Source organism: Balaenoptera borealis, assembly GCF_965194805.1.
Source record: "Balaenoptera borealis genome assembly, chromosome: 13".
Taxonomy (NCBI): Eukaryota; Metazoa; Chordata; class Mammalia; order Artiodactyla; family Balaenopteridae; genus Balaenoptera; species Balaenoptera borealis.
In genome coordinates this window covers 65652432-65679034 of record NC_138870.1, presented here as the reverse complement: position 1 = coordinate 65679034, position 26603 = coordinate 65652432, and the positions used below count along the sequence as shown (strand labels likewise).

The 26603-nt window shown below is 36.6% G+C and overlaps 1 protein-coding gene across 19 annotated transcripts in view; it reads right to left on the bottom strand.

The window, feature by feature from the left end:
• The window catches only part of NAV3 (neuron navigator 3), a 1129181-nt gene that overhangs the window by 201754 nt on the left and 900824 nt on the right, over nt 1–26603 (bottom strand). For all 19 annotated transcript variants that reach the window (XM_082351536.1, XM_082351537.1, XM_082351530.1 and 16 more), the window contains 2 exons: nt 22975–23158; nt 52–120 (listed from right to left, as the gene is read on the bottom strand). In XM_082351536.1, coding sequence (XP_082207662.1) covers nt 52–120; nt 22975–23158 — 253 coding nt within the window. The remainder of the gene's footprint in view (nt 1–51; nt 121–22974; nt 23159–26603) is intronic.

The following is a 26603-nucleotide window of genomic DNA, read 5'->3' as shown; positions in this document are numbered from 1 at the left end:
GCATTTACTTTATTATCACTAACAAGCAATAAATTAGAGATATTAACTGACCTAGTAGGCTTTTTTTGACTGGTTGCAATTCCACTGTGATTAGACTGAGTTGCATATCTGGCTGCCAGACTGTATGAGGAGAAACAGAGAAATTGAATTAAAGAGATTCTTTGAACATGGAAAGAAAGTACAAACTTACAAGAAAACTATGAGTTAATGAAATGCAATTAGAACATGTATAAACATGTATAAAGAACAAATTAGAAAATTATGATAATGCAACACATATACCATGACCTTTGATTATGAACATATTATGAAATAAATAATGCTGTGGACCCCTTAAGTGTGTCATCAACGAATTTTAAAAAATGGTTGTGTGACAATATTAATATTTTTAAAGTAATATTATTCCATCTTAGAAAAAATTCAACCTTTGTAAATGACAGTGAAAACTTCAGGAAAGCTAAAGCTTGACTTAACACCATAGCAAGATCTCTTTCTCAAAAAGATTCAAATGGAAAAAAGAGTATGAAATGAGAGTCATTATTTTCTTCTATAAACCCTTCTAGTTTGTTGTTTTAACCTAAATACTATTTTGAAAGACAAAAGATTAAAATATCTGGTTTCTGTGTAGTAAGTTATTGTTGATCTCTAGTCCTGGATAGAACATTTTATGGAAGTGATTAATACAAGATGTTTTTCTAGAGAAAGATCTATGCAAAAAATTGAGATTAAAATGGAGTCAAATTCTTCAAAAACGGACTGAACAACTGCTGATGACAATTTCTGGGCATTCTTGAATTACAATTCTTAATGATTTTTTAAATCACAATCTTTGGTTGAAAACACACCAAAAAGCATTATGGAAACCAAGTTTTGAAGAGCAGTGGATACTTTATAAACAAAATGAACATTTGTGCTTTAATTTGAACTGATTTCTGAATTACCTAATGGTTCTGAAATTAGTGTCCTGAAGGATATAGTAAGACTCAGTGGGCCTAAACATGTTCACACGTGCTGTGATGGTCATGGGTTGACGTGTGAGTGGAGAATCGCTCTGCTGGTGAATTGTGATGACTCTACATGAACACGTTTGTTGTACACGCAGAGTTTCCAAGGCCTCCAAGGAAACAGGAACAACGTGGGGCTGTTGGAATCAGGGTGGAAGGGTCATGTGGAGCCCTGCTGTTAATCCAGTTGCTTTGCTGCTAAGTAGAGGGTATTTAACCAAGGGAAGGATCCCTTAAGATGGTGACATGTTTCCTAAGTAAACTCTTACTCCGTGCAGCCAGTCTGTGGTGGGAGTATGCAGGCCTTCGAACTGCCTGGCTAGAGAGGAATAAAGAATTCCTCATATCTAGACAGCTTTTCAGAGCACTTGTTTTTCAAGTGGATATGTGATATATTCTTATTCGCAGAGAGTGCATTCTGTATTCTAACTGTACTGGACACTGAGACAACTGGCTACAACCGGCCAAACTACCTCAGCAACAATAATATCAGAGGACAATTTAAAAGTAAAAACGAAAGCACTCCAATGAAATATTAATTCAAAAATTAAAAGTACCCAAAGTGAAAAAAAAGAATCTTCTGTGAACATATCAGTCTACTTTGTCAACCCAAGAATAAGAGAACTACCTACAGGTTCACCATGATGTCTTCTATCCTGTACCCTCTAAATTGAATACAAATATTAGCAGGAGAGATGCCAATAAAACAATGTACTTTCCCTCAGGGAACTGAAGCCACCTCATTGATTTTTTTCCTCCATGATTTTAAAGATGTATCATAATTTCTAGTATAGAAGTGGAAAACCAACAACAAAATCTAGAGGTTAATCGACTTGGCCAAAATCAATCTGATTTTATTGCCCACTTGTGTTTTCTGATTATTATGAGAATACTCTACTAGTTGCCTATATTTTTGCACCAAGCCATCCTACTTTAATTCTTTGAAACTGGGCTTCTGCTCTATACTATCCTTATAAATGTGAAACTGTTATTTGAAGAAGAGTTTGATTCAACTCTTACCATATTCTAATATTTTTATATTTGACCATATTTTTCCCTCTGCCTTTTAAAATTTCTCTCTTTCATAGACTGTCACACGAATAAACTCACTTGATCTGCCCACCATCATTCTTGTCCATTTTCTCTTTCTTTCACCAGGACTTCTTCCATTACCCATCTCTTAAAAGCATGCTTTTTCATATGTCATCTTTCCTCAAACACTTGTATGCATTCTTTCATTTGATTCTTACCTAAGATTTCAGATGAAATCTACTAGAAACTAGAGTTAATATCTGCATCATACTCCTGGACATCAATATCAACTGAATAAAAGACATCCATTTCCATGACCTTCAAAATCAATTACCACATCAAACTCACCATTTTCCTTTTTTTAATCCCCCAAGTTCTAATCAGATCCTTCCTTTCATTTCATGATTTCTGTACACAGGATCACCATTTTCTTTAGGTCTTTGGGCTTGAAACCTCAATAGTCAACTCTTCCCTTTTTCCTTCTTTTTAGTTATTGTAGATGTGCAATCAATACCCTGCCATGCTGATTCAACCTCTACAAATTTATCTATGTTCTCCTTCAATTTTCATGTTTACCACCTAACTCAAGCCCCAACGCGTCTCACAATGCCTCTAGCTCCCTTTCTTTCTTTCTTTCTTTCTTTCTTTTTCTTTCTTTTCTTCCTCCCTCCCTCCCTTCCTCCCTTCCTTCCTTCCTTCCTTTTATACCTGGCCCTGGCTCTCTATGCAGCAGAAACGAATTTTTTCCCCCACAGTGCTTGTGATACCATGTCCCTAATTTCAGATTTACAAATGGGCTAGTAACAAAGCAGGTGAATAGGTACAGCCAAAGCAGTTTATTAGTGAAATAGACACAAGGGACATGTAGACACAGCTCTGAGGCAAGTGGGGGTAGATAAATAGAGTCAGAACACCACTAAACTAAGGATTTGCAGACATCTGGTTAGAAGATTATGTATTTTTTTCCTGAAATGTTGTCAAATGAAAGTCCTTCTAGTTAATGGGTGGCAAAAAGTATCAGAAACAAAAGCACAAAAAATAAATATTTTGAGACACACTGTGGGTTCTACTAAAGGAAGTATCTTCTCATCTATCCTGTAAAGTAGAATATCAAGGGAAAGCTTTTTATTTCCCCTAACATGGAAGGGAAGAGGAGGAGATTAGAGACAGTCAATTTAAAAAAAGGATGAAACTCATCTGGTGTTCAATACACAGAAGGATCCAAACTGCCAGAACTATCCAATACAGCTTCAGTGCAAATCCCCATGTAGAACAGTAATATCCATTTATTATAAGGAAAGAAAGCTTCTCAAAGTAAACCGATCCTGAATTGCAATCACCTATTTTTATTAACCACCAGAGCCTCACTACTCATGGTATTGTCCACAGACGAACAAAATGGCATCACCTGGGCCTTGTTAGAAATACTGAATATTAGGTCTCATCCCAAATCTACTGAATCAGAATCTGCATTTTAACAGGATTCCTATGCATAATAAAAGCTGTGCTCTACAGAACATCCACAGATGTCCAAGCTTGGAAGAAAAACACTTGTTTCCAAAGTCAAAGAGCATAACCTAAACATCTCAAGCCATGCCTCATTTTCTGTTCTGCTGCGGCTGCTTTAGACAGTGCTGACACCCTCCTTCCTCTAGAAATCCTCAACTCACTTAGCTTTCTTAACACGACCGCTGTCTCTTGAGCTACTCCTCCTCCTCCTTCCAAGACACAGGTCCACTCACCATCACCCCTTCTAAATTTTGTACTATGCCCATGAATATTTTCAAAGCCATAATCCTAGGTATCAGCTAGTATATCCCTCCATTCTTTTTATATCAAATCTGTATTTTATACTCCAATCTCAATTCTAAACTCAGAGCCTCTTTTCTAAGTATCTCATTATCTCCTATATATTCTACCTGGATCTATCAGCTATATTTCTCCCAGATATCCCCAAAATGTTCAAACCTTAACACATTATTCTTTCAAATCATCTCTCTCTCTTTGACTTTGCTATTTAAATTTAGTGTCACCAACTTTTTTTTTTCCATTGAACAAAGAAGAGTTGTCTTCCTTGACATGACCCACTCCATTTTTACCTCTGTGTCATTTCTCTCATGGACTCTAATAATGCCCCTCCACTAGTCCCTTTGTTATTATCCCTTTTTTATTGCCAACCAAATCCAATCATTCTTCTCACAGTCAATAGAACTAACAGGACTTTCTTTCCCAAGAGAGAACAGATGTCAATCTCTTTCTTTGAAATTGCTGTTGACTTCCCATTGTCTGTAGGATATAGTCCAAGCTCTGTGATCTGGTTTACTGAGTGTTTCCGTGTGTCTCCTCAGACTCTCTTACAGCTTCATCTCCTCTACACATCTTCCATCCCATGTTCTCCACTGTCATCACACCTCTGCTTCTGGCCTGAGGCCTCTTCTCCCCCGGCTCCATGGCTTTTCTCATGAGGTTTCCTTCATCTGAAACACCATGGCTTCTCTTCCCCACATTATGAAATCTTACTTCTGCTTTAAGATCCTGCTCAAGTGTCACCTCCTTCTTGAGGCATTTCTCAAGTCCTGTAGAGTTAGTTTTGTCTTCCATTAGTCCCCAGGTCTTTACTCATCTCTAAGGATTAGGTTAACACGGAAATTTATCAGGGTAAATGCTTATCTCCTGAACAGATTACATTGTTCACCAGGACAGTAATTACGGTATGTTCATTTCTTCATTCTCAGTTCCTATCATGGGTTGGTACGTGTTCAGTAATTAACTATTGATTGCTATTTACTGGGTAGTATTATCAAAAAATGGTATGTTATATCACCATCTTTTAACCAAGGGAAATTGTTTTAAGAATGGAATTATCAGAAGTATATTAAAGGAAGACACTTGTCTTCATTGTGTCCTTATCAAGTGACAGTTTACATTTATTTGCTCATTTATTCCTCACAATAGTCCTGCAAAGGTGATCCTCTATTCCTGACTGAAAAATATGAAACCGCATTTAAACATTAAGTAACTTGTACAAGTTATACATCTTATAAATAATAGTACTGAAATTTAAACTTTCTTCTGTTGGATTCTATAAGCTGTGCTAGGTTCTACTATATCATATCATTTTCTTGCAAAGCACAACTTGTGATACTTTAATGCTTCTTTTGCTATTAATTCATTGCCCTTTGGATTTGTATCTCCAAGACATTATGATAATAACTTTATATTGCCTTCAGAGTATCATCTCTTCCAGTGTCAAATAAATCTACTTTCAATAGATACTCTTCAGCATTTAGATAGGGAATTTTAAATAATTTCATTCCACAGATGACTTTATGTAGAAATCGGAAATAAACAGTAAAACAAATTTTAAATGGTCTGATGTTTTTAGTGTCCAAGCAATTCTCAAAAATCTTCCAAGTAAACACTATCTTTTAAATGTTTAAGCCACATTTTAGTAAGAGCTAGAAAATTATGGCATACTATTTATAACTTGCCACTCCCATGTTCATTGCACACATGACTAATTAATCAATCACAGAACTTTTTTTCTGCTGAGTCCTGTGGTAGCCTCAAAATCCTTGGCTAGGATTCCAGCAACCCTTATTAATTAGAACACTTAGAATGAGAGTAAAAACTTACTCGATCTCTTCCTTATGCTCTCATCAAATATTGTTAAGAAGATTTTGAGTGGCTCAGTGCAAGATTTTCGTGGAAGGTTCTATTTCTATTGTAGTTATTCTAAGAGTGGACTTCCATGCAGAAGTAAAAATTATATAATCTTATTCCTTAGCTTTCATCTTCAAAAATCAAATTGGACCCAGATATAAAGACATGTGCGTCATTAAAAGTCACCAAAACGTAATATCTGAGCCTCACACGTCTATCATTCTTTACCTCCATTGGCTACGATCAAGGTTCTTTCAAAAAAAAAAAAAACTCAGTTGAGGCAGTTAATATTTGAATTGCCTTAACTGGTTTTTAATTCCTATGATAGTTAAAATATTCTTTTAACAACTACTAATTGCCCAAGTAAAAAGTTGGAGAGCCACAGTAACTTCCTAAGAAATTGAGCCTTTGTCATGACCACAGCAGAGAATACCAAAAGGTTTAAATTGCAGAGTAAATAATAAATTCCCAGATTAGTGAGGTCCTTTTCTTTGATATGTAAAGAAGAAACTGGGGGGACGAAAGAGGTTGGGATATTTAGCAAGCCTGGAACCAGGAGACCACATAGGAAATCACTGCTACAATTCAGGAAAGATTTGATGAGGGCCTCAATGGAGGCAGAGGCACAGGAAATAAGAGTAAATGATTAATGAGAGAAGTTATAATCACGGACATAGGACTTGAAGGGAAAAATCTAAGATGGCTCTGGGGCCTCTGGCTTGGGTTGCCCAGTACAGTTACATGGGAGCAGAGGGCAGGAAAAAGAGATTTAACATCCCTGATAGAGTGTAAAAAGGGAAAAAAAAAATCAAGACTCCACTTTTAAGTTATGTCATTAGTCAAAGGGTGAATAAAGTAACAGGAAATACTAGGAAGATGGATATTCACAGGTGAATAAATCCATTTTCACAGCAGAGATAAAGATTACTTTATGGTCTTATTATAATAGCTCTTTTATAAAGCACATAATAGTTTTGGATATTGAATAAATTAATAAATAAGAAATTGACTTCACACCCCTAAGGTATTTAAAGTGGCAGACAGACATAGATATTGAGAAATTTGATTTAGTTTTGTGTTCCACTTATTCTAATAAGCATATATTGATTGACATTATCCACCAATTAATAAATCATTTAAAAGGTTTTTATTGGGGCTTCCCTGGTGGCGCAGTGGTTGAGAATCTGCCTGCTAGTGCAGGGGACACGGGTTCGAGCCCTGGTCTGGGAAGATCCCACATGCCACGGAGCGGCTGGGCCCGTGGGCCACAACTGCTGAGCCTGCGCATCTGGAGCCTGTGCCCCGCAACGGGAGGGGCCGCGATAGTGAGAGGCCCGCGCACCGCGATGAAGAGCGGTCCCCGCACCGCGATGAAGAGTGGCCCCCGCTTGCCGCAACTAGAGAAAGCCCTCGCACGAACCGAAGACCCAGCACAGCCAAAAATAAATAAATAAATAAAAATAAAAGTAGCTATAAAAAAAAAAAAAAAAAGCTCATAAAAGGTTTTTATTGACCACCGGCATGTATCAGCAATGTGCTAGAATGATTTAATTTGGGAAAATTATGTTTAAGAATGCAGGGATGACTGTTTCACTCTGAGAAGTATAACCCTTAAGACCAGGTATGCCAACTCAAAACCCTTCCTAAAAAATACAATTTGGCATTTAGTGGAAACTGAACTGACTTCAACCTTGGACGGAGAAACACAACAATATTAGGCAAGTGTGCAGAAAGTGGTACATTCAAATATCTATTTTCTGTGAATTATTAAGTTGAAATGCCAGTAGTAAAGATCTAACATATTGGTTAATAGCACAGACCTTAAAGCCTGAATACTCTACCTGAATCCCAGCTCAACTGTTCTCTGTGCCTGTGTCCTCAGGGGTTAAATAAGGATGACAATATTATCTATCTCAAGGTTTTTACAAGGATTAAATTGTAGATCACTTAGAAGGGTGTCTGGTAGAAATAAGTGCTGGAACAGTTAAAAAGAAAATTCAGTGGGATTCAGATGTACGTTTGGGAGTCCCTGGGTTCACTAAGCCCCCATGTGAGGCTCTATAAATAGTCTGGTGACTTCATTACAACATAACTTCCTATGTTCCTACAACTACCCTGCCCTCCTGTGCTTGGTTGTCTTCTCAACACCACATTCTTTGGTCCCACCTATCACTTTTGATGCTACTACATTCTTACTCTAAGACCCACAAGCCCGGACATCTCAGGACAGTGCCTGAGCTTTTAACTCTGGCTCTCAGTCTCCTGGTTTATAATTACTTTGAGACCCGATTTCGTGCAAGCAAATACAATTGTCTTATTCTCCCTCAAACCTCTCTGGATACTACTCACTCTTCTTGTTTTCTAAACTCAACAATATCAAGCCCTATAGGTACTAATCTTATAAAGAATCATCAGAAAATTGCCCCAATAGGACATCCAAGAGCCATCATTCCCAAAACAACACGCACAGGATGAGCCTTCCAGAACCTACAATTCTCAACACTGTACATAATCCCCAAAGTATCTCAAATACAGAATTTCATAAATGTTCTGTTCTGTGATACAGTCATTAGATGAAAATATAATTTTGATATGCTTAATGCTAGAGTATATTTGTTTTAATATTTCAACCATAGTTTTGTGTTAGATTTGCACTCTAAATGTCACAACTAATTTGAAAGACAGGGGTAAAATGTGTCAGAAATTGAGGCAGTCCTCGATAACAACAACAAAAATAATTTGCCTTTAAGAAGGTAGCAAACAGGCCTCCATAATTCTGAATATATTGCAAAACAACAAAAGGAATTCTCTTGTTTGCTCACTTGACCCATAAATGTTTGTAGTCTCCAGAGTTTTGTTCCGAGCCCTCCTTTTCTTCCCTAGCTTTATACTCTCTTCCTGAGTAATCTCTTCCATTTCTATAGTTTCAATCAACAAAACATTGCTAAGCCGATGTTCCCAGGTCCATATATCTGGCCATGACCACTCTTCTGGGCTCCAGAGTCTCATATTAGATATCACCATCTAGAAGTCCCACTGAAATGTCAAGTTCATGAAGGCCAAAGCTGAACTTCCTTCTCTGCATCTCCTGCTCATCTGTTTCCACCACAGCATTACTATTTTTTCCCTGTTGAAATACATCATCACCAGTGAGTCAACAAAACTAGAAACGTGATGATTTCTTTGGCCCTTACCTCCAAACAGTCCCCAAATCCATCTTCCTCAGTCCCACCCTCACGCCTATTAACATGAAATTGTTCAAACTCTTGCCTCTATAGCTATAATGTATGACAAACCTGCACCCTCTCACATTTCTCCCCAAAGCACATTTTTCTCCACCCTGTCACCAAGGTCATGTTCCTAAGTTATAAGCAGCCTCATTTTCCTTCTGCTAAGAAAATTCCTGAAGCAACTTCCTTTACCTTCAAGAAAGAACTGGAGCATCCACAGCCCCCATGAATTGGCCTCTGCCTACCTTTCTAGCCTCCCTCTCATCATGCCCTGTGGCAATTTAAACCCAGAGCTATAATCAGTTATTTGATGCCCCTGTCATTAAAAGGTGAGATCTCTGTCCCACCCACCCTCCCTTTGAAGCTGGGTGGAATTGTCAGTCCTTCAACTATTGGGTCACAATACAGTTGGGTCACAGTACAATGTCCCTGAGACAGCCATGCCGGTGAGGCCACATGTAGTCGCTGTTCCAGACACGTGAGTGAGGAAGTCACCTCGGAAGTGGATTCTCCAACCACAGGTGCTTTGCCTCGGGGCAGTCTGTGACACTCCAGCTATTCCAGCCTTCCCTGTTCCAGAAATAGTGGAGTAGAGACAAGCCATTCCTGCTGTGCCCTGTCTGACTCCTAAGCTCATAAAATCCATGAGTATAATAAAATCGTTATTGTTTTGTGCCAATATATTTTAAACAGCAAGAGATACCCAGAACACATTTCCACTTTCACTTTCTGCTCGGCCGAAAGGTGGCAGTTTCCTGAAAGTGAAATGGCATTTTCCTCATCAGTGCCTTTGTATGGGCTTTGGTACTCTGTTGGAGTAGCTAGCACACCTCACTGAACCACCTGTTTGAACATCTAGGTCCTCTGTTAGATGATGGGCGAAATAAAAGGTTAAAGCATCACCAGATCTCAGCTACACATCTAGCATAATTCCTGGCACACAGTGGGGGCTGAATCTTTATTTGTTGAAAGGTCACATCTGAACTTTCGAACCACCGATAAGAAAGAACCCTGTGCTCTAAGGTAATATATGAAAGATCACTAGAACAATATTGTTTTTCATTAAGCCATGTGGTATTCACGGACTACACACAGTGACTGGTTCATCAAAACATAAAAATAAGCACAAAACAGTAATTTTTAAAATGGATGTACTTACTATAAATATGATAATACACTATGTTTATCAGAGCAATCTTTCATATTATGTAGGTTTTTATAACTCATCTATATTAAGAGATTTTACAGAAAATTGTTTTAGAATCAACCATCTTTCCTCCCTTCAGTCTACTTAACTTCAGCCTTGGAGTCACACGAATAGGAGTGGAAATCCCTATACACAACCCCTCTACAGTCACACCTTTAGTACTCTTGATTCCCAAAGAAAGAGAAAAAAATGCTTAATCATAAAATCACATTTGTTCTACTAACAACACTATTCCCAAGGAACCAAGGAGGAATACAAAGAAGGAAATTACACAATATGAGGTAAGAAATTTCTTGGGCATAAATTTTGGTGGAAGTTTTTTACCTCCCAATCTTACTTTTCTTTTGTAAGATGGTATCACGTGAAGAAGACAGGAATCATTTCCTTTCAAATTTACTAAAAATGGCTTGAGAGAAAATTAGGGATAAATTACCCAAAATGTATTATAATTAAGTACGTTGGAAGAAAGTCTTAAACTAAGGATTTTATATAAAATAACAAACATTGAAGATAGTAGAACACATTCACTAATATTTTTAAGGCTGAGATAGATTGAAATACATTTCCTTATATATCCTATGATTGCTAGAAATGAAACCGTACCTTCAGAATGAATATTTAAAGAATTCTTTAAACCAAATTCTTCCTTTAGTATATACAGTTTCCCTTCTGTAGGGTCCTTGTTCAATGTTATAAAATGATAACTGACAAGCTAATAGCTCTAAAAAAGAGGAAAGTGTTCGGCCACTTCTGCAAAATATCTTTTGTACCTTAAAATCATATACGCTCCTTCAAAAATATTTAAGACATTTTGTAACAACTATACTCACATCAGAGTATGTGATAAAAATATGTTGTCTCTATACATAAATTTTGCTGAGACTTCACTAAAAACAGTTATTGCCTAATCCATAAATGAGTCAGAAGCTTAGCCTTCATCCACATGTGTTTCTTTTTAGCAGTTGGGTGGCTGAAATATCATCCTGATTACACGTGAGACAGGTTACTGTGATAACTTATCCCATTAGTGAAATATGGCATGTAAATCTATTATAACCTCTGTCTTATCTTAAATTTCAACTGACAGTTAATAAGGCCACCTGCATGGTCTGCTTTTGTGGGATCTCAAAACAGTAACTAAAGAGGGAGATGCCTGGCTAGGATATTACTGCATCAAAGTCTCACGCTCTTTTAGGAATGGAGAACTTCAAGATAAAGAACTCAGGAAACCAGGTTCACATTTCTCTCACAATGTTACCATAAATTAGATTTTCACACTGCTTTTACTTACATGTAGCTCAAAACACTATGCTGCTGCATGGATCTTTTCCATTTACAACTTTCAGTGTGGAGTAAAATTATATCGCAATGCATTCAGTGTTCCATTCTAAAAGCCCATTTTAATGCAACCACCTTAAAAAAACTGGACCCTGAATACCGCTACACAAAACTATTTTTTTAAGTTAACTTTTATTTTATATTGGGATATAGTTGACTTCAATGTTGTGTGAGTTTCAGGTGTACAGCAAAGTGATTTAGATATACATATATATATCCATTCTCTCTGATTCTTTTCCCATATAGGTTATTACTATTTTTTTAAGCTAAAAATGTAAACAAACTTTGGCAAAGACTACCCTGACGAGTGAAAAAATCTGGATTATTTAATACTTCTGAAGATTTTAAAAGTAAGGGGACACGGGTTCGAGCCCCGGTCCGGGAAGATCCCACATGCCGTGAGCAACTAAGCCCGTGCACCACAACTACTGAGCCTGCGCTCTAGAGCCCACGAGCCACAACTACTGAGCTCGTGTGCCCCAACTACTGAAGCCTGGGCACCTAGAGCCCGTGCTCCGCAACAAGAGAAGCCACCGCATTGAGAAGCCCGCGCACCACAACGAAGAGTAGCCCCCGCTCGCCACAACTAGAGAAAGCTCGCGCACAGCAATGAAGACCCAACGCAGCCAAAAATAAAATAAATAAATAAGTAAATAAATAAAAGTATTGTAGGAAGCACAAACTATGTTAAACTATTTCCTAGTACCCACGTTCATGAAAATGAACTTAATTATTATACTTATAAAATAATTATATAAATGTTTGAAGATCTATAAGAAAGTCCATTTTAGAGAGTCCTTATAATTGGGCTCCTCTCAATTTGCTGCAAAGCAAATGTAATCATTAATACAGTCAGTTTCATATCATTTAGGGGTAACTGGGGTCTCAAAACATCTCTGATGGTGGACTCTGGTCTAGAGTCTGCCCCCACTTGTGAGGAGAGAAAGCTGATTTTATTTACACATCTTTTGAGACTGAGAAGTCATTTAGAAAGGGGTGGGGGCTATGAGGGTGGTCAGAAGCAGAAGCACAGGAAATGGAGTGTAAAGAGGCAAATGTTGACAGTGCGCTTTGTAATGAAGAAGGACTCAACCAATGGCAAGACTATCTCAGCTGCAGAAACATGCAAGTCCCCCAAATTCAATTCTATGCTCACCCAGTCATCCCCTGATTACAATTTGTCTTTCTCTGTAGACCTGATGACAGGAAAATATTCAATGGTCATACTGACACAATTATACTGACACAGTTTTTGTGACAGGTGCATTTCTCCATTGTAAGACAATAAGTTGAACCTTTAAGACAGATTTTAGTGGAAAACAGATTAATACATAATAATTTCATATGGTATAAAATTGCAGATATAATAATCAACTCTACATTATCAGTGCTCTATTTGAGAAGACAGTACCCCAGAAATAGTAAAGATCAAATAGAACCAAACAATTTCTAGTGTTTGGGAGACAATGTTCATGCAATATATAAACAGGATATCAAAATGTCCTGGAGTAAAATATTAAAGAAATAAATCACCAATTAGCTATTCTGAGTAATGGCTCTGTGATGATACATGAATCATATATTTGGTAATTATAAGAGAAAATTATGAAACATTGGCTTACCATTGTTTTTATCGAGACATTTATGTCAGAGAGCACAAGTCTTAAATTCTCTAAATTAGGAGAGAGTCTAATACTTTAAAATATATTATATTCTCACAATTCCCTTGGAAAGATAGAGTATAACTGTGATGTTTTCATTTTCTACCTGGAGAAATTAAGCTCAGTTAATTGATTTTTATTTAGTTAAAGAAAAAAAAAAAACAAAGTTATCAGAATGAAGAATGGTTCTGTCGATGAATGTGATACCATTAACATGTTGATAAACAATAATTAAGGTTTAAGTTCGCAACAGCAAAGGATAACATGATAGATAAAAGGGGCCATCAATGACCAAGAGACTTCAGCAGCTTTTGGAGAACTGAAAAGAAATGAAGTATTTTTGATGTGGAACACATAGCCTCCATGTGTTCTCCATCAAAAATGAACACAGACGCCTCATCCTACTATACGCATGGAGGGGGGATTCAGCCTGTAAGACTGAGGGAGGCTGGACTAGGAAATTTCAGATAAGATGAAGGGGATATAAGAAGAGGGAGATTAATCGAACACCCATATCAATTACTATTGATGACCACTCCATGGCCAGACACAAACAAACCAATTAACCATCCAAACAAACAAGAAGTGATTTTAACTATAATAACTGAATAATCAAAGAAAAAAAATGCCCGCAAAGAGGGGTCTCTCAATTTACCTGGACTGATATCCCTCTAGAGCATCATTAAAGGAGCTATGGCCTATTCTTTTTTTTCAAACCAAAGTGTATTGCTCAGCCATTAAAAAGAATAAAATAGTGCCATGTGCAGCAACACGAATGGACCTGGAGATTATCATACTAAGTGAAGTAAATCAGATAAAGACAAATATCATATGATATCACTTATATGTAGAATCTAAAAAAATTGATACAAATGAACTTATTTACAAAATAGAAACAGACTCACAGACTTGGAGAACAAACTTCCCCCAGGGGGGGAAGGGTGGGAGGGGGGGATTGATTGGGAGTTTGGGATTGATATGTACACACTGCTATATTTATTTAAAACAGATAACCAATAAATTAGAATTGCTTTCTAAAACAAATAAATAAATAAATTGAAGTGTGTCTTTGATACACAATAAGTTTCAAGTGTATAACACAGTGATTCATAATTTTTAAAGGTCATATTCCAATTATAGTTATTATAAAACACTGGCTGTAGTCCCTGTGTTGTACAATATATCCTTGTAGCTTATTTATTTTATACATGGTAGCTTGTACCTCTTAATCCCCTACCCTTATCTTGCCCCTTCCCCCTTCACTCTGCCCACTGGTAGCCACTAGTTTGTTCTCTGCATTTGTGGATCTGTTTCTTTTTTTTAATATTCACTAGTCTGTTTTGTTTTTTTAGATTCCACATATAAGTGATATTATGCAGTATTTGTGTTTCTCTGCCTGACTTACTTCACTTAGCATAATACCCTCCAAGTCCATCCATGTTGTTGGAAATGGCATTATTTCATTCTTTTTTATGGCTGAGTAATATTCCACTGTGTGTGTGTGTGTGTGTGTGTGTGTGTGTGTGTGTGTGTGTATACACATATATACACACACAATATCTTCTTTACCCTTTCATCTGTTGATGGACACTTAGGTTACCTCCATATCTTGGCAATTACAAACAATGCTGCTATGAACACTGGGATGCATGTATCTTTTTGAATAAGTGTTTTTGGGTTTTTTTGGATAGATACCCAGGAGTGGAATTGCTGGTTCTATGACCCCCTTTGCTCAGTATCATCTGAGTGAGGACTTTCCCAGAAGCCTGTTGAAATGTGCAGAAATATGGCTCCTACACATCTTATTTCTCCTTTTCTGATTTATGCCTCTCTACCATCAGCTGTCCAATTACTAGTACATACTTAAGTTTTTAATTGTTTGTCTATCACTAAATGTAAGCTTCAAAAGGGCAAGGATTCTTAGATTTCTTTTGTCCTCTACTGTATCTCCAATGCTTAGAAGAGTGCCTGGAACACACAAAGTGCTGAATAAACATTTGTTGAATATATTAATGGGGGATGGGAGAGATGGGAGAGTATGTACATCAAAAGATAATGATCAAATTAATGAATAAAAATTAGTGGCAGTAGTATTTTATTTAGCTATAAGGGAGTAATTACTAAAGGAAATACCTAAAATAATTAATGGGGTTACCTCTCTGCAGCTAGACCAGGCTTGGGAAGGTCTGAGCATTGGGCCGTTATTTTTAAATCATAAGGATATTATTACTTTGAATTACATTTATGTATTTAATAGAAGTTAGAAGTGTAATGGACAGAACTGATCAGAGAAAGTGAGAGAGGAAGGAACAGTGATGAGGGTGACTGGAGGTTTTTTAATGTGGGTCAATATATTTCATTATATATGTGATATGACCTAGAAGCGGGAGGAGGAAAGATGAAAGTGGCTGGTTTGAGTGCCTGTTACATGCTAAGGGCTGTGCTAAGGAGGAACTTTAAACACAAATTATGTCAGGTGGTCTTCTCAATACCCTTTTGAGAAAGCTACCACCATTCTAATATGAGGTAAGAACACTGGTATTTGAGCAGGTTAAAATCACTTGCCTCATGCCACATCACTGGGAATTGGTTGGCAGAATTGAAACCCATGTTTGCCTGACTCTAAAATAACCAACACTATACAGATGCTGCTTCATCATAACAACAGAACTATGAGTGGTTGTCAAGCTTTTAAAATAATGGAATAGAAGCACAGAACATAAGCAGTGTGTGTATGTGTGTGTGTACATACTCTTAGTATTACACCCTCTCTTGGTTTCCTCCATCAGTCAATTAAAGAATAATTTCTTTCCCTTCAATTATTTCTCTCTAGGAATAAAAAATCCTGTTATTTAAAAGGAGATTCATAAATGTCGTTTTTGTTTGTTTCATTTTCTTTAAAGTTTAATTGATTCCCTGTCTTTTATGAAGAGCACATTATAGGCCACAACACAGAGTCAATTAAGCAACTAATTGAAGCCAGGTTCATGAGGGCTTAAATTACCAGAGCCTTCCTGTCATCTTAAATTAAACTTCCTTATATACTTCTCAAGATTTATAACCCCAGGCTGAAAAGCTGTAAACCATCCCAGTTTCAGAGTGAATCTCCCAGAAGGAAATGATGTTTCCTGGAAAAGAGGAAGGCAAATGTCCTCCATAGAAGAAGGTTCCAAAAGCAATGTGTGTGGCAGGGGTCATGGGAGCCTTGAGAAGGGGCTGCAAAGGGAATAGACAAGTCACTCAAATAGCATGTGCCCAGAGATTTTTGCAATTTGACTTGTGAGTCCTATAGGAAGGAGCAAGTTCATCTAAACAGCAAGTAGACACATTCTTGACTTTCTCCTACAAAATGAAAAGCAGAAGGGCAAATGATTTTCTGTGGAGATCATAATCTCCCAAATTCCCAAAATAGCTCTTATTTTAGTTGAGAAAGACTTATTATCACTGCCTTTAACACTCTATCACCTATCTATGTAATTTCTTACCTACACTTTCACATGCATTTTGTTTCTTTTTTACATGTTTTAATTCTCTATAATATAAAAATACTTGTTCATGTGATTCAAAAATCACTGTTTTGGGATTGGTACAATTCACCAACTATTTAATACCGGGATGGGAAATCATTTAATAATGTAGACAAAAATTAAGCTAAAAGGCCTGTATTCTAAGGAAAATCACCTCCCTTTTTTAAACTTTTAGCAAATAGAAAACATTTTTTTTCATTTGTTACTTTTTTAAAAAAATTAATTATTTATTTATTTTTGGCTGTGTTGGGTCTTCGTTTCTGTGCGAGGCCTTTCTCTAGTTGCGGCGAGCGGGGGCCATCGCGGTGCGCGGGCCTCTCACTGTCGCGGCCTCTCTTGTTGCGGAGCACAGGCTCCAGACGCGCAGGCTCAGTAGTTGTGGCTCACGGGGCCAGTTGCTCCGCGGCATGTGGGATCTTCCCAGACCAGGGCTCGAACCCGTGTCCCCTGCATTAGCAGGCAGATTCTCAACCACTGTGCCACCAGGGAAGCCCTAGAAAACATTTTTTATGTATACTATTACCCTAACATCTCATGTATAACCAGACCAGTACATAAGAAAAATGAATTTTCATTTTATAATTTTCTTTCACTATAATGCTTTACTAGATATTCTCAGGAAAATTAGACATTCATGACATGATTTCTGCTCAGTGTTGGCTGGACTCACGTGCCAGGCACTGTGTACGGTTTTGGTGAAATTGAACTTTCTGTTACTTTTCATGTCAACGAGAATTCTGTCAAAACACACATATGTAAAAATATGATTAGCAGAAATATCCTGAATGTCTATGACATATTTACTGATGGAAATAAATTTTCTGAGTTTGAAAATTATAGGATTCATGTCTACCTTGTTTTTTGAATAAGAAGTACTATTTTCCCCATCTCCTGGTTAATGCCTATAGAAAATAACTATGATCGCAACTCTTATATAAGATTTTTAGTACTTTATATTAAAACAGTTCTCATATTTTTTCCAGTTGGTTAGACAAAGGGCCTTTAATATACTCTTTTCAAAATAAAATGAAAAGCCAGAAAAATAAAAGAAATTGATTTTATATTTTATATTAAATAAATGCAAACAGGATACTTAACATTCTTTAATATAGCAAAATGTTTAAACTTTACTTACGTAAAGTCCTTCCAAAGATCACTGATATAGAGAAAAATTAATTTTTATATGAAATATGTTCAAATTTTTGAGATTGCTGAAGGACTGAGGAAATTTAGAATGAGTCGCAGCTTTATTTTAATACACATACTGCAAGTGGATAATTCAAGTCAAATGATAAACAGATCAGTGATCAAGGAAGAAGACTACCCTCACATATCAACACTAAACTTACACCAACCATGCCATTTTAGGGTTAATTCAGAACGTAAGTCTTTCAACAGTATTTTCTCCCTTGTAATATTAGTTTATGTTGACAAGGTAAGGACTTTTGTATTAATATTATTTATTAACAAATTAGTAATTTGGACATTTTAAAGATAATACGTTTGTGTCAGATTAGTTATGGCATTCATTTTTTTAACCAGCCTTTAATTAAAAATTTTAAACTCTGTACTAGCTGCAAATTAGAGGCATCATTTCTTAATACTAGATCAGATACCTTCTTTCGTTGTCTAAACCAAACATGACAGAGAAGACAGGAGTTATAAACATGCAAGCCTTTAAGCTATCAATGATATTTCATAGCCCAAACACTTCACTCATGTTACCTATTACTTTTTGTGGTACCAAAATGCTAATGATCTTGGTAATCTGCTTCCTTATCCCACAAAACAGAAACCACATATTGGTAAAGGAATGGTACTCCACAGAGGCAAGCAACACTGACAGCAGTGAATTAATGAATGACAGCCAGAAAACAAAGGGAACAAAATATTTATAATAAATAGGTAAAAGACCAAAGAGGTATATAGTCAGGCATCAACGAGGATGGAAGCAAATAGTTCCACACATCTGGATAAGGGCTGATGGTTCCACTACATATCATTCTGAAACTAACTGTAGTTCAATATCATGACCACCCAAGAATCAAGAACATTTTATCTTTATTATAGCAGTTTTGTAATACACACAATTCTCATTTTAAATGACGTACCATTGCAACTGTGAATGTTAGAAAGTTTTCCTACCTAAAATTAGAAGCAGCTATAAGAAAGATTCATTCACTCTTACTTAACTCATTTCAGAAATCATTACTAAGGACGTACTGTGTGTAAGGTTCTGGGCTAATCCCCTGAAATATAGAAGTGGTTACAATGTAAAAATACTGCTGTCCTCACAGTGCTTACATTCTGGAGGGGAGGAAGTGGCAATAATAAACAATGAATATAATAAATAAGTTGTAGGTTAGAGAGGGATTAGAGCTACAGAAAAGAAGGAAAACTACAGCAACCATGATGTGGAGTGCAGATGGGCAGCGTGCAGTGTTAAAAGAGAAGTTAAGGTCAGCATCAGTGAGAAGGCAACACTGGAGCGGTTGACTTGAAGGAGGTGAGAGATTCAGCCAAATGGCTATCAGAGGAAGAGCATTCCAGGCAAAGGAATCAGCTACAGCATATTTCCTAAGCGGGGAGCAAGCCTAGTCTATTTGACACCGTGGCAGGGCTTTGAGCAAAAGAGTGACATCTGACAGGTATGTTCAAAGAGTTTTGTAGATACTGACCCACTGAACCCCCAAAACGACTTCATGAAATCGGTGCCATTTTTTATACCCTTTTAGCAGATGAGAACCTGAAGCATAGAGAAGTTAGGTAAGTTGCCCAAGGTCACACAATTAGGAAGAGGTGGAACTGGGATCCAAGTGCAGGCAGTCTGATTCTAGAGGTGAGCGCTTAACAAGGAGATCTTCAGTCCTTGAACAGGACACACACAGGCACGCATGCTAGCTCACATGCGCACACACCCACACACACACACTCAAGAGTGGAGAGGAAGCTGAGAAGCCAGAAGAGGAGAGTTTGTTATCCACATTCTACGTCTCTTGGTCCACATTTTATTTTCTCTCTTGTATATTTTACTGGTTAACCTTTAGATCAAAATGTCTGTTTAAATGAAAGATGTTCAAATTGATTGAAAACATTTGGGGTTATTCTCAAAAGAGCAAAACAAATGAGCAATTCTTAATGTATAAAATAAATATTGTGGAAATATAGAGAGTTATGTCAATTTACTTTAAATAAACAAAGAGAACAAAACAAAAATACTCTCATGAAACAATGTGCACTAAAATTATTTTAGGTCTACAGAGAAAAATACAAGAACATTTTTCTGGCTAAATATCCACAATAATATAGCCACCAGTCATTTAAGCTATTCACTTGGGAAGAGCCTTGGAAGCAACAGAAAGGCTTCATAAATCATGATTTATGACTCTCATCTCATGTAAATGAAGATAATGTATCACTGAGATTCTTTTCCATGTTAATTATCTTGGTTCTATTGTATAGACACTTATTCCTTTCCTATGTATACTATCAATATAGGCTGTGAAAAATGCTTAGATACATTGTTATATTTAAGTTCACATAGATAATAATTCATACACTATTTCACTATGTCAGATCTATACAAATGGAAATAAGTATTAATGTCTGAAATATAACATTCTCCAAAACATAGAATAAATTCTGTTAAAATGAAGACTTGGCACTCCTCTTTATCATGGTCTTAACTAAGCACTACCTTTAGTACAGTAGCTACTGTGCATTTATTAAATTAACAATCCAAAAAGTAATTAAATCCAACTTATCGAAAGAAAAAATTGGGCTTCCCTGGTGGCGCAGTGGTTGAGAATCTGCCTGCCAATGCAGGGGACACGGGTTCGAGCCCTGGTCTGGGAAGATCCCACATGCCGCGGAACAGCTGGGCCCGTGAGCCACAATTGCTGAGCCTGCGCGTCTGGAGCCTGTGCTCCGCAACAAGAGAGGCCGCGATAGTGAGAGGCCCGCGCACCATGATGAAGAGTGGCCCCTGCTTGCCACAACTGGAGAAAGCCCTTGCACAGAAACGAAGACTCAACACAGCCATAAAAAATAAATAAATAAATAAATATTTTTAAAAAAGAAAAAATTATTTGAGTCTATCTCAGAATTAAAGGACACTGGTGAAAAGAATGCTTTTCCTAACCTTTCACTGAAAAAAATAAGATAGCTCTCCCCAAGATGGTATAAAATGACCATGCCTATTATATATAGGTCTATATTTTAAAATATAATCCAGTTTCATAATATCCATGCATATCCACCAAGAAGAGAAAAAAATTTCCCCCAAAGGGTCATAACCACTGAGAAATGTGGGGCAAGAAACTCCACATGGCAGATACAGAAATAGAGTGAGGGAAAGCAATGACAAATGATATCTCATCTCACTTCCAGAGTCAACATCCTTTGCACAACACCACTTCACTTCCTGTATTTTTCCAGCTACTATTCTTGCTTCTTGTCTGTTCAAATGGCTTAAACCAAACTCTAGGAAATATTATTTCTGGCAGTTCTCAAAACGTAGATCTCTTTCTACCAACCACCACTCCCCCCAAAAAAATTAATAATAAAAAATTTTAAAAATATATTTTGTTTTTTCTTCTTCTCTATTCTTAAGGACATCTAAAGAACTTATACTGTAGAGAATGTTTTTTTCACTTTGATTCCTGCACAATTTCACATGACATCACAAAATACCAAGACAAGCTTAAAGAACAGAAGCACATCTGCATTACTGAGTAAAAACAAATATCCCTTATCACTCCATGGCCTTTGTAGTACACTCTATATTTTTTGGTGAAACTGTGATTTTTCTTTATTAATAATTCACTAATGAGTAAAATTTGCCAAAGGAAATGAGTTTACATGGTTGTACAGAGACAGAAATATTGCTTAATATGAAGTGAGGGATGGTTGACAGATGAAAGAGAAGGGGATTTCTGAGTTGCTGAATATTTGACAGTAAGTGGGAAGTGGTTTGTGAATGTATCTTGGAATTTTATGTTAGCTTTCTGAGTCAATACTAATTGCCAAAAACAAACTCAAGGCAAACTGTATTATTAGGTTTTAGGCTTGGCTTCTAAGATGGAAAAAGTTAAATATTTACATATGTGTGATACAGTGTGTATATTTTAGTAGATGATAAAAGAGTAGTTTCATATTGGACATTCGCCCTCCTTAAGAAAAATGATCATAGCTATGTATGCCATAGAGCTAATGATCTGATAATCCGAACGTTGATCAGAAACATATGAGTAATTTGCCTGAAACCTGTTAACTTAATTACGTTCTGTGATCATTTTTTGATGTGTCAACTTAGCTAGGTTTATTTAGTTCCACTTAACACCAATCTGGTGTCGCTGTGAAAGCATTTTGTGGATGTGGTTAAAGTCCAGAGCAGTTGATTTTAAGTAAGGGAGATTACCCTAGATTATCACTAGGATAGTAGGCCTGACTCACTCCTTGAAAGGTCTTAAAAGCGGGAGTGTGGCCTCCTTGAGAGACGAAATTCCACCAGTTTATAGCGGTTTCAGCTCGTGCTAAGAGTGTCAGCTTGTCCTTCCTGCTGGGCTGCCCTCAGGATTTCAGACTTGCCTAGCCAGCCCCCATGATCATGTGAATCAATTCTTGAAAATAAATCTGTTTGCACTCTTTCTTACTGATTCTGCTTCTCTAGCTGAATCATGACTGATATAGTTCCAAACTGGAAAAAAGCAGAAACGAAAGAGTAAAGGAAGCTGCAGTGGTTTGTCAGCACCCCACACCGGCTGTGTCTACATGCACCCACAGACTCAAGTCAGACAAACAATGTGTGTATACAAACTCACACACACGTATACACACACATGCATGCACAGACAATCTCACATCAAAATGGTATGTTCCCAAACACTCAAACTCCAATGTTTAACAGACCTGAAAGTTTTGACAGATTTAACGATTTAATCGATCAAAAGCATCAACCAAAGAAAACTACACAACTGGAGACTAGGACTCAAAAAGCACATTCTAAACAATAATTTGTAGAAGGAAGGAACTGCGATACACTACTTACAAGAAAGACATTTCACACATTTTGATACAAACCACAATCACCTTCAGAAAACAAACACAAATATTTCACCTAAAAAGTGATAAGTGTTGGTCATCCAACCAATAGAAAAGTGGTTTTAAATTCTATAAGGTTAATCAAATAATCCCATCACTTTGATACAACTCCATAAATACGTTTTCCAAACTCTCAAACAAAAACTTATTAAAAACAAGTTGTATCAAGATAAATTCATTCTAAACACATTCCCCGCTTCCCTTCCTTACCTGGACTGCATATCTTGCTGGGTTTTGGCCTGACTGGCTTCTGCCTGAGGGCAGGCGTGAGTGACCCGCTGCTGAAGCTCCACCAATGACTGGTAATACTGCTGCTGCTGGTGTTGCTGCTGCTTGTAGCGAGATAAACTGAAAAACAGCCCTAGAATGGCTTTTAAGTTTCCATTTCTTATTTCTGTATCAAGTGGAAAATATAAAAAAACAGTATCATAGGAAATGATTATTTTTTACAAATGAAATTCTAGAAGCAAGTCTCTTAGGCTCAATCTATGGAGACAGAAATACAACTTGATTTTCTCAGTCACAGATTTAAGCAAATCTGATTTTCTGAAATATGCTAGCATTTCCAAATAGCTTGGAAATTTCAGGGAGAGAGAGGGAAGGGATGAAGCGTAGAGAGAACAAAGCTTACGCAAGTGATGTTCTTTGCTGACCCTGAACGACAGTTTTTCTAGAGTTAGTTTCTTCATGGAAATGGATGGGCTCTCAGTCTTGTGCTAATCATTTGGTTTAGCACTCTGCTTCCCTCACAAACACACACAGCTGTTACCAACACAGTGGTGGCTATGAGCTAGAGAAAGAAAGCCACTTAAATGCTGGTTGTCCTACATTATAACTACTGACGCACCTCATAATACGGGTGCACCTCATAATAGCAACTAGACTTATAACTGTTAGCACAATTCTAAATCACCCACCAACCAACTTATTTTAAAAAATACATGTATATGTCCTCCAAAAAGCAGACTACATCAGAGGTATCCATTTTTAATGATCCAATTCTTTTATTTTTAATTTATGTTACATATTAATAAATATTAAAGATCACCTGACTCATGACTTTAGATAACATAATTGAATAAATGTAAGTGGAATTCCGAGTTCTAACACATGGGGCTCCTGTGTAAGTTTTTCTAATATTGAATAAAAAATTAAATGCACAAAGTAGGCTACAACATGAGCCTACGTTTTCCTCCTGCAGTTATAACTTTAAAATTAGAAAAAGAGATACAAGTAAAGCTTGATATAACACTACACAACCTATAATCATATTTTAATTGAAACTTGCTATTGGCAATAAAATATATCCTCCTTTGAGGTCAAGGTTTTACGTCTCCTTTTTGGAATTTAGAAACATTAATAAACTACTTAGATTTCTTGCTCTCTGATGGTTTATAATGCCACACACACTATGCCGTGGAATTATTCATATAAAATGAGGCTGAATTGTTATAACCCTCAAATCTTCCTCACAGGGGTCATAACATATAAGTGTTGGCTTGATCAATATAAAGCTACAGTGAGAAAGTATTAATTTTCTCCTGTAAACCTGAATGATCTTATTGAAAGAGGTTTTTTTAACTTCTTATTTTATTACTATGCATGTTTAATCAACTTAGAAAATCATTCTGGGCATTCATATATTTTTAGGAGATAAATAAAAAGCAAGAGGTTTATGTTAATAAAAGATATCATGTTATACTCCCTCACACCATACACAAAAATAAACTCAAAATGGATTAAAGACCTAAATGTAAGACTGGACACTATCAAACTCTTAGAGGAAAACATAGGCAGAACACTCTACGACATAAATCACAGCAAGATCCTTTTTGACCCACCTCCTAGAGAAATGGAAATAAAAGCAAAAAATAAACAAGTGGGACCTAATGAAACTTAAAAGCTTTTGCACAGCCAAGGAAACCATAAACAAGACGAAAAGACAACCCTCAGAATGGGAGAAAATATTTGCAAACGAATCAACGGACAAAGGATTAATCTCCAAAATATACAAGTAGCTCATGCAGCTCAATATCAAAAAACAAACAACCCAATCCAAAAATGGGCAGAAGATCTAAATAGACATTTCTCCAAAGAAGATATACAGATTGCCAACAAACACATGAAAGGATGCTCAACATCACTAATCATTAGAGAAATGCAAATCAAAACTACAATGAGGTATCACCTCACACCGGTCAACGGCCATCATCAAAAAATCTACAAACAATAAATGCTGGAGAGGGTGTGGAGAAAAGGGAACCCTCTTGCACTGTTGGTGGGAATGTAAATTGATACAGCCACTATGGAGAACAGTATGGAGGTTCCTTAAAAAACTAAAAATAGAATTACCATATGATCCAGCAATCCCACTACTGGGCATATACCCTGAGAAAACCATAATTCAAAAAGACACATGGACCCCAATGTTCAGTGCAGCACTATTTACAATAGCCAGGACATGGAAGCAGCCTAAGTGTCCATCGACAGATGAATGGATAAAGAAGATGTGGCACATATATACAATGGAATATTACTCAGCCATAAAAAGAAATGAAATTGATTTATTTGTAGTGAGGTGGATGCACCTAGAATCTGTCATGCAGAGTGAAGTAAGTCAGAAAGAGAAAAACAAATACCGTGTGCTAACACATATATATGTAATCTAAAAAAAAAAAAAAAAAGGTTCTGAAGAACCCAAGGGCAGGACAGGAATAAAGACACATACGTAGAGAATGGACTTGAGGACACGGGGAGGGGGAAGGGGAAGCTGGGATGAAGTGAGAGAGTGGCATGGACATATACACACTACCAAATGTAAAATAGATAGCTAGTGGGAAGCAGCTGCATAGCACAGGGAGATCAGCTTGGTGCTTTGTGACCACGAAGAGGGGTGGGATACGGACGGTGGGAGGGAGAGGCAAGAGGGAGGGGATATGGGGATATATGTATATGTATAGCTGATTCACTTTGTTATACAGTAGAAACTAACACAACATTGTAAAGCAGTTATACTCCAATAAAGATATTAAAAAAAAAAAAGAATATGAAAAAACAAAACAAAGCAAAACAAAAAGATGTCATGTTATATGGAAGAGACATAAAACGAATAAATGGTAACATTTCTCACCAACTTTAACCACTTAGAAAGTAAAGTATTATCCTGGAGGATTTTATCAAATTTTATTCTAAGTAACAGAACCATGAGTTAGGTTTGAACATAAGTTTTTTGCCATTAAATATGTAACTTAATATTAAACATCATGATGACATATACAGATAAAGGATTAAAGAAATTTAAAATAAAATTTAAACAGTGAAGAAAAAGTGACAAACGTAAATAATTCTAGTACATGTCCATAATATTTCAGAATTCACACAATTCCTCTTTTTCCAATGGCAGCAAACTTTGAACAGCTTAGAATTGTCTAATATTTCTACTATCTGTGGGGGGAAAAGGCTTTTCAGAGTAAACTGACTGTAGTAGAAACAAGAAGCAACATAAATTGTCAAAAAGTGTTTAATCATAAAATTCTAATTAAAAATGGTTGTTGCTGATACAGATCTCAAAGGACTTGGTATTTTATAACTTTAGCAATTGTTTTTTTATTTATAGTACTAAATTGAAAATTTTGCAAAGGCTTCCTAAAAATATATGTGGAAGAAAAAGAAATACAGAAAAAAAAATAACAGATCTAGTTTTCTTTTTCCACTTTCCTATATTTCAATGTCAGTGATGATCTTTTAAACATTTAATAATTTTAAGGCCTTTACAAAGAACAGTTATTAATACTGTTAGTGCTAATTATTTAAGAACTCCTGATGACTTATTTAAAATT